At 52.5% G+C, this 9597-nt stretch overlaps 1 protein-coding gene across 1 annotated transcript; it reads right to left on the bottom strand.

Moving 5' to 3' along the window:
- Positions 1 to 1907: 1907 nt before the first annotated feature.
- On the bottom strand, positions 1908 to 8649 carry WFDC2 (WAP four-disulfide core domain 2). The gene is made up of 4 exons (XM_043884776.1): positions 8403 to 8649; positions 7670 to 7813; positions 4714 to 4866; positions 1908 to 2063 (listed from the first exon to the last, which is right to left on the bottom strand). The coding sequence occupies exons 1-3, from the start codon at positions 8476 to 8478 to the stop codon at positions 4715 to 4717; spliced, it is 372 nt and encodes a 123-aa protein (XP_043740711.1). The 5' UTR covers positions 8479 to 8649; the 3' UTR covers positions 1908 to 2063; position 4714.
- Positions 8650 to 9597: the final 948 nt, after the last annotated feature.

The following is a 9597-nucleotide window of genomic DNA, read 5'->3' as shown; positions in this document are numbered from 1 at the left end:
CCATCTATTGGACCCACTTGTCATCTTACTCATCTTTATAGTTTGCCATAATCTTGCCACCACCTGACATGTTTATATGCATTGTTTCATTCATTTATTGACTGTTCTTCCCCCCTACACACACACATGCACACGCATACATCACACACCTCCTTGATCTCAAATCCACCCCACCTAGAACAGAACATATAGTAAGAACTCAAAAAGGATTTCCAAAATGAGCAATACCTCTGCTTAAGCTGTTCCTCAGACAGGGCTTTCCTCTACTGGTCTGGCTTCAGAACTTCACTTCTTAAGCTCTGGCTCCCTCAAATGTAGCTTTCTATTATCCCACCAACCCCAACCTGCCCTTTACTGAAGAGCAGATATTTGTTTTTGCATCAGTTTTACCGTACACAGTCCTCTAGACTGGAGGTGGGGTTTAGAGACAACAGCAAGGCAGCCTGTTATTGGAGATGGGAGGTCAGGGCAAGAAGAGACCCTGCCCTGAGTTCTGGAGGGGCAGTTTACCAGGATTCTGGCCTTGGGAGCCAGGAGATGGAGAGAATAAATAAATATAGAAAGAAGGGATAGAGAGGAGGGAATAAAGAGAAGGGTACAGAGAGAAGAAAGGATAGAGGGAGTGAGCTTGAGCTCTAGCTTGGAAAGAAGATACAAGAAACTGATAGCATTCACGGCCTCCACAGAAAACAACAGAGTAGGGACTTCTCTGATGTTCCACTGGTTAAGACTTTGCTTTTCAATGCAGAAGGTGTGAGTTTCATCCCTGGCTGGGGAACTAAGATCCCAAGTGTTGCTGCTGGAAAACCAAATCATAAAACAAAAGCAATATGGTAACAAATAAAGATTTTTTTTAAAAAAAGGAATTCTTAAAGAAAAAAGGAACAGAGTAGCTGGGGGTGGAGGAAGAGTGTCAAGGGTGAACGATGTTTCACTGTGTATTCTTTTCTTTTTTTGGAGTATAATTGCTTTAGAATGTTGAGTTAGTTTCTGCCTCACCAGGGAGTAAATCAGCTATATGTATATATATATATCACCTCCCTCTCCCCTCATCCCACCCATCTAGGCCATAGTTGGGCTGTTATTTGCTCTGAGGCGTGTGGGATCTTCCCGGGTTAGGGATCCAACCCTGGTCTCCTGCACTGGCATGCAGATTCTTTACCACTGAGCCACCAGGGAAGCCTGGCTATTCATTTTAAAGAAGATGTGGGACATACATTGTATATCCTTTTTTTACTTTTTGAACTGTGATCCATGTGTTATTTCTACAAAATAACAGCTTGATTAAAACAAAAACAAAAACCTACAACAAAGCACCCTGACTTTGTTACCTTCTTTCTGTGTGGCCCCAAGGAAGTAACTTGGCGGAGACCCCTCTGTAACACAGGCTCAATAGTTGAGACCCAGGAGCTTAGTTGCTCCATGGCATGTGGGATCTTCCCAGATGAGAGATCTAACCCAGGTCTCCTGCATTGCAGGCAGATTCTTTACCATTGAGCCACCAAGGAAGCCCTTATCACAATCTGAGGGCTATTTGGGGGATCCAGGAGATCTCACAAGCGAATCTCCCAGCCCTGCGTCAGGCACACAGTACCTGCTGCTGTTGTCAGAACTCCCAACAACTCTGGAAGGATTCCAGCATCTCTCTGAGCCCCAGTTCTCTCCTCCATCACCCTGGGAGAATAACCTGCAACTGCACAGGGCTGGTGGGCAGATTAACCGGGGAAGGGCCTCGGCACACAGAGCCCTGAGTTACCATCACTGTGTCACCCGTCACAGCTCATCTCTTCTGGGACTCTGCCTGGACGATCTGGTGGCCACGCCCACTCCCCGCCTCCCCAGCCCACGGTTGCCCGCAGGAATGGAATGTGCCCGAATAATAAGAACAGAGGCCACAGGCCCGCCAGTGCTGGAAGCAGTCATTTTATTGGTTGGAAAAAGAAGCAGCTGTGGTCAGCTCAGGAGGGAGGGAAGAGGCCAGGGAGGAGGGCAGCTGGGCTGGAGCCAGACAGGGCCAGGCAGACATTGCTGCTCCCTCAGTCCACAGGCTGCGGTGGCTGGAGCTGGAGGAAGAAAATCATAATAATACCATCAACAACAATACCGGGGACACTAGACAAGAGCGCTTGCAGCTTAAATTCTGATCCAAAGCTCCTCCCATTCCATCACATCGCCCGCTACCTTCCTATCCCCTGCCCCCCAGCAAAGCCTCACTTTCTCGAGGCCTTGGGGCCCTGCCGGCATTTTTCCAGAGGTCCTAGACTCACCTCTTCTGCTCTGACCTTCCCTGGATACACCTGGGTATACCATGGTCCCCACGGACCACTGTGACCATTCATGAGGGGTCACTGTCATTTACCTCCCTAAGTATCCTTCCACCACTAGGAAGTTGCACTATGCCCCCATTCCTTTGGTTAAGCTGAGTTAACTGATCAAAAAGATCTTATTTATCCCATTTTATAAACAAAATATTTGCAGTTCAGGGAGGTGAGAAAGGCTAGTTAATTGTCATAGCTGAAATCTGAACCTAGGTCTTCCTGACTGAAACGCCAGCCCATGCTGTTGGCACACATGGAGGCAAGAGGCAGTGGGCATCGCTGGAGAGCTCCAGGCCCTGGGGAGACTGTGCTTCTCTTTCAGGTACTGAGTTAGCAACCATGGGTCCTTGGGCATGTCCTCCCCTCTCTCTGGGTCTCAGTCTTCACATCTGGGCAATAGGTTCCATCACTGGCCTGCCAGTCTGTTGACTGAGAGCTTATCAACAGCAGCGCACGATTAGCCATAAGATTACAACCAGGGGGTCCTTGCGGGGGCTTGCTTGTCCCGTTCCCTCCATCCGGAATAGCTTCCCTACCACTGTACTTCACCAGACTATCCACCTTGCACTCATCCTTCAGGACTGGCTCAGAACCCTGCTCCCTCCTTCCCCCACCCTCGGGAAGGTGAGGCTTCCTCCTGTGTTCCTACCACACCCAGCCCTGCCCTCCACTGACTGTAGGCCTTAGGCGTGTCTGTCCATCTGTCTGCCTCAGCCACCTGGCTGCAAGCTTGGTGAGGAAGGGCAGCAGTCACCTTTTGTCCCAGCACACGGCACAGGGCTGGATCCCTCAATGGACTGAAGATGCATGTGCCTTGGGTTTTGTTTCTCTTTTTTTTCTTTTTTCTTTTTTAAAAATCTTTATGTATTTATTCACTTGGCTGCACTGGGTCTGAGTTGCAGCATGTGGGATCTAGCTCCTTGACCAGGGATCGAACCCAGGCCTCCTGCACTGGGAACTCAGACTCTTTGCCACTGGACCACCAGGGAAGTCCTTCTCTTTACTTCCTGATGCTTGCTTTATGACTTAACATTGTTTTATTTTTAATTATCTGTGGGGAAGGAGAGGCTCCACGATCTTATCTTTAGGCATGGGAACCACTCAAAGCAGGTGAATGTAGTCCTGTCGGCCACAGGTAAGTGCACAAGTGAAGGGGAAAGGAGTAAATCTCACAGCCCAAATAATCAGCAAATATTGTCCCATCCACCTTCACGTATGTTGCAAACCCAGCCTCTTAGGGCACCTGGTCCATCACCTCCCACCTGGCCTCTTGCAGGAGCCGCCATGCTGGTCTCCCTGCTTCTGCCACTGCCCCCTCTAGGTCTCCACACAGCAGCTGGAGCAATCCTTTTAAATCCAAGTCAAGAGCAGGTCCATTTCCAAGGGCCCAACATCTCTGGGTCAAGACCAAAGTCCTGGACTTTCCCGGTGGTCCAGTAGTTAAGAATCTGCCTGCCAATACAGGGAACCTGGGTCCAATCCCTGGTCCAGGAAGATTCCACATGCCACAGAGCAACTAAGCCCGTGTGCTATAACTACTGCCTGCGTGCTGCAATTACTGAAGCCTGCTTGCCTAGAGCCTGGGCTCCGCAACAATAGAAGACACCACAAAGAGAAACCGTGCAATGCAACAAAGAGTAGCCCCAGCTTGCTGCAACCAGAGAAAGCCTGTGCATAGCAGTGAAGACCCAGTGCAGTCATAAATAAATAAAATATATTTTTAAAAAGACCGCAGTCCTTACATGGTCTATCAGGTCTCTCCACTAACCACCGGCCTCTCTGACCCTCTCCTCTATTGCCCTCTCTTTGATCATAGGAGGCTTTTCCTGAAACACACCAGGGGTTCTACTCCTTTATATCTGCTGCCCTCACTGACCATAACAGTCTTTCTGAAAGCTCCCAGTTCCCTTCATCATCTCCAACAAGTTTGTTCAAATGCCTTTTGGAAGGTTCCGTGATAAAACTGCAACACAGGTCCCTGCTGCTCCCCATCCCTACTCCGTATCCTCCTTCTGTTTTCTTTTTCTCCAGGTCACTTATTTCCTGCTAACATTTTACAGGGAATGAAGGTGTTGAAGGAGCCTGGTGGGCTCAGGTCCATAGAGTCTCAAAAAGTCAGACACAACTGAAATGACTTAGCACACATGCATGCACAGTATATAAAACCCATCAGAGAGAAATTTTTGTTGGGTTTGTTTACTCATGGAGCTTCCCAGCACCTAGAGCAGTGCACCACACGTGATAGATGCTCAGTGACTATGTTGAACAGATGAGAACAAATCAAAGGATGGATAAGCAAATTGCACTGTGTTAGCTCAGGGGTTCCTTTTCAGCCTCCTGCAGGGGTTGTCACATCTGGGTATCAATGTATCCCTCCCCCCGCCAGGGCACCTACCTCAGAAGACAGGGGTGACACAGGACACCTTCCCGCAACCATTGCGGCAGCATTTCAACAGGTCAGGACACTGGCTGTCCACCTGGCACTGGTCCCGGCAGAGGCCGAGCTGGGGGAAGGCGATGTCCACCTTAGGGCAGGAGCCCTTCTTCTCTGGGTAGAAAAAGGATAAGAGGTGCTGAGCAGAGGCGAAGCAGGTGGCTGCACATGTCTCCACAGCACGTCTGCCCACCTGGATTCACAAACAAGACAGCTGCCTGCCTGAGCGAATCTCAGGGGGCTTGGAAGGTTGTCTGCAACCTTCCTTCCTCCTGTTCTCTCCTCCCAGGGGTTTTGAGATCACTGGACTCCAGTTTGAGTCCCAGTGCTGCCTTCTCCTAACTTTGTGGCCTCAAGATGGAAAGCCCCTAGAGCCCTGTGTCTTCAGGTGTCAGATGAGATCAGCGCTGACCACACCACACGGTTGTTATGGAAGCAATGGAGGCCAACGGACTTCTCCCTGAGAAGTCAACATCATTTGTAGCAATAATAATGATGATGAGTAAAGGCAGCCGTTAACACTTAGCTCCTTCTAAGTAGCAGGCATTATCTGAAGCTTGTGACATTTATTAAGTCATCTAATCCTCGGGGTAATCCTAGAACGGGGGACAAGGAGCTGTAACAATTTCCTCATGTTGCAGATGAGGAAACTGAGTCAACAAGAAGTTAAATAATTTGCTTAAAGTCAAACAGGGTAGAGACAGGATTTGAACCCAGGAACCTGGCTTCAAGTCTGTGCACCATGCATTTTGCTGCTTTGTAAGCTGTAAACCATAGTGCCCATGTAAGGCTGACACACCCACAATGCTTTCACTCCCGTATACTCACTCCTAGTTACAACCAGGTGGAACCAAGTTTCCCTCTACACTCTCACTCTAACACCCAGAGAAGCATTCTTCCACTAGTGCACACACACACACACACACACACACACACACACATACACAAAACCACAGAGATGTGCCAGTTACAAAGTCCATAGTGCAAATCCATTTTGTCCTTTAATTTTCACATCAAACCTCTCTTCTGTAGAGGATAGTCCTTATTACTGTATTCTTGTTACAGAGGAGGAAAATGAAACCCAGAGGGGTGAAGGCATCACCCAACATCACACTGCTGATCAGAAGTAAAACCAAGACTTGAGTCCAACCTTTCAATGTCCACACACACAGAGAGACACACAGACACAGACACACACACAGACACAGACACACACACAGACACAGACACAGACACACACACACACACACACACACACACACACCCTGTGCTCCACTCCAGGCTCAAGGAGAAGGGAGCCGGGCTCAATGCCCAGAAGCCCCAGGAGCAAGTCCAGCCAAACGTCAAGCAGGCTCAGAGCTGGGTGATGAGCTGAGAGGACACAGGGGGCTGCGTTCCTGCACAGACACCCTTTCCCTGGAGAAGGGCAGGAGCTCTCAATACCGAGCTGCCCCAGGACAGAAGGGCACCAGGAGCCCGTGACTCACCAACAAGCCACTGTGAGTGGAGGCTCTACTCTCTCCTGAGACATCTCACGTGTACCATTTCATTTAGCCTCATGTCAGTCCTACAACATCTGAGATTGTCATCCCATTGTATAAAGGAGAAAGCAGAGGCTCAGAGAGGGGAAGCCATTTGCTCAGGACACACAACCTGCAGATGGTGCAACAAGGATTCTGATTCAGGAGACCCTCAGGCCCTGCCCCTCTTCCTGCCTCAGTCTATCCATCTGAGACCAGGGAGCAGCAGAGACTCCCCCAAGCAGAAACTCCTCTTTTCTCCCCACTCCCCTCCCATCTGTCTGTCTTTCTCTCCCAGTGTCCTCCTCTCCTGGTTTTCCTGACTTTGGTCCAGGTTAGAGATCTGCAGACCCACAAGCCCCCCTGATGTGCTGTTCCTCCCTCCAGCTCCCACCACCCAGCTCTGACTGAGGTCTCTGATTACAGGCCTTCCTGGCCCTGTGGGCATCTTCAGAGAAATCACAGGGAGGGAGCATCATAGGGACTTTTAAAGACCAGCGATCCCACCACAGTGGGATCCTGGCTTCTAGTCCTCAGTTTTTCCTTCTGAAAAATGAGATGTTCCGGGTCCAAGCTGTCTAAGACCCCTTCCTGCTCAGGTAGGAGTCCCTAGGACCTACTGGACAGTCTTGAGCTCCAGCAAGTGCTTTCTATGAAGGGTAAGCTTCACACACTCTCAGTCTTCAGAGCGGAAGAGAGGGTGTTAAGAGGAGGAAGGGGGAGGGCTGCTCAGGATGGGGTCCTGACTTTCTTCAAGCCACTCAGACAAAAAAGGGGCCCCCTGTGTTACGAATCCTGTCCAGCCAGGGATGGCAGTGTGACCTTGGACAAGAATCTTTCTCTCTTTTTGCAGCTCACATCACATCTCTAAGATGGGCGGAGTGCTCTCCTAAACCTGGAAAGCCTCCATCTGGAGAGAGGAATTTGGGAAGTCCGGGCCAGTAGGCATCCCAAAGCCTTCCCCGAGGGCCGGGGAGGCCACAAGAAAGGGGTTCTGGAACGGGATCGAGTCCCAGACCTTGGGACTCAGCCCACTGGACAGCCCTGGGCTGCCCCGCGGCTAAACCCCCAGCCGGGAGGAAGCTTCGACCTGGCGCCCAGATCTCAGGAAACAATGGTCCGGAACCACATCCCCGCGGTGCGTCCCGGAAGTCCGTCATGCACCAGAGAGATGAATCTGGCTGGGAGTAGGGGACCTCCCTTCCCCTCGGAGGGATGTCAGCGACGCCGCGGTGTCCCCGGGGCCGCGGGAGGGAGAGCACGGCTGATCCGGTTCCAGCCACTTCGACCTGGTCCTGGACCCCTGGGTCGGTTGCGTTGGTGTGCCCGAAACGGGGCGCTCGCTTCTGCCGCACCTCCGCTGCCCCGCCCCGGCCCGCGCGGGTCCCTCAAGTTACCATTAGGCATCTGGCAGACGGTGGCGCAGCCGGCCTGGCAGCACTTGAGGTTGTCCTTACAGTTCTCATCCGAGACACAAGCCTTCGTGCAGTTCACGTCACCCTCCAGCTCGGGACACACACCCGGCTTCTCTGCGCCTGCGCCTGGGAGGTGGACGGGCAGTGGGGGACCCGGGCCAGCTCTCAGAGGATGCCCACCTCGTGTCTGATGGCCCCCAATCTCAATCCGCCCCCCACCCCCAAATTCTGAGTCTCTGTTCCTAGGCCCCGCCCTAACAGCCTTCAGAGAGCCCCACCTCCAGGGACCAGGTCCTCCAGGACAGGAGGGACCAAACCCTTGGCTTCTGAGCCTTCAATTTTTAGGAGACCCCAGCCCAACTGAGCTTCTAGGAGCTTCCGATGTCCCGGCAGAGGGTCCCTGCCACTGGCCATGGCATCTCCACGATCAGCAAAGAACCTCTCCACCCTCGCTGACCCCCGCCCCATCCCGGGCATAAGGGTCAGTCTTCAGTGGTCTCCACGCACCTCCAGCACGTTGGACCACACATCTGAAGCTCAAGGGCTACCGCCTTCAGAGCACCAGGGATCCCCACATTTTAGTCTGCAGAGGACTCCCCACTTCCGCCCCAGGGAATCCTCACTGCTCAGAGAGGCTCTAAGCTCCTGCCCCGCTCCGTTCCTGCGCTCCTGGTTCGGCCCCTCTGGGCACCCAGCCTTTCCCCGCCCCACTCACCTGTGACCGGGGGGAGGCCCAGCAGCAGGCCAAGGAGGAGGGCGGCGAGGAGCGGACCGAGGCGGCAGGCAGGCATGGTGCTCGCCAGGGCGGGGTGCGGGAATGAGGCGCCGCCAGCAAGATTTAACTGGGTTCCTGGGGGGCGTGGGGTAGGGGCGGGGCTGAACCCCTGCGGGTAGAGAGCTCAGCACACAGGGCAGGCGGGCCGACTGCCACCTCCTGTCATTTCACAATCTCCCAGGATCAGGTGTCACTCTGGCCCCAGTGGGAACCAGGAACCTAAGCAGCTTCCTGGCCGGGTGCAGCTGGTCGCACCCGGACCCTTGTCCCCTCCCCCTGCCCCACCTCCCTCTGGGCCCTGGGGGCAGGGCAGCAGGAAGCCAAGGGCTAGACCCAGGACTCCCAGGATCCCATTCCAAGACCCAGGGGTCTCCCTGTGATGCCCACTGCGGTAGGAGAGAGGAGGGCAGGACCCACTGGGAGAGAATGCAGATGAAGCGGCTGGACTCGGGGTCAGCAGATCAGGGTTCAGATCTCCCTTTAGGGATTCGTGGTGGGCCTGTTGTGTAGTGATACACAGCACCCAGAAGGAGCTACAGGAAAGTGTATTTATACAGGAACCCACTGGACTCAAGACGCTGAGGCCAGAGAAGGTGAGACGCCTGTTAACATCTGGAGCCGTTCGGATGTGTGTTTCTCCCTTGCTCTCTTTTCCACGCAGACACTCAGGCTCACTCACTGTCTGTGCTCAGTGCCTCGTGCAGCCACGGATGGTCCCAGACACCTGTGAACAGAGGGATATTGTCATCGCCAACCGTTTGTGACAGATGAACTGTGCAGGAGGCCCTCCCAAGTTCCCAAGTCCCAAGTGAAGCTGTAGAGACAAGGTTTGATTCCTAGTCTCCATCTCTCCAAGTCTGTTTTTTTTTTCCTGTCCATCATAAATGTATGATTTTGTGACACATCTAGGGCACACAGTTGCTGTAGAGAAAGTAATTAAAGGAACTCTCAACATTGGCCTTGGGGTGACAGAGTCTGGGTTTGACTCGCTTTTCTCCCACTTCCTAGCTGCGGGACCTTAAATGAATCTCTTCTCTGTTCTGAGTGGCCAAGTTGTCATCTCCAGAGAACTGTAAATGGGCAGAGATGGTGTCTCCTGTTTGTAAGGAGACTGATGAGTAGACATCGAGGTTTA

The sequence above is a fragment of the Cervus elaphus genome, chromosome 23 (assembly GCF_910594005.1).
Source record: "Cervus elaphus chromosome 23, mCerEla1.1, whole genome shotgun sequence".
NCBI classification, from domain to species: domain Eukaryota; kingdom Metazoa; phylum Chordata; class Mammalia; order Artiodactyla; family Cervidae; genus Cervus; species Cervus elaphus.
Note: the sequence above shows the minus strand (reverse complement) of the source record. Positions and strands in the feature narration are given on the sequence as shown.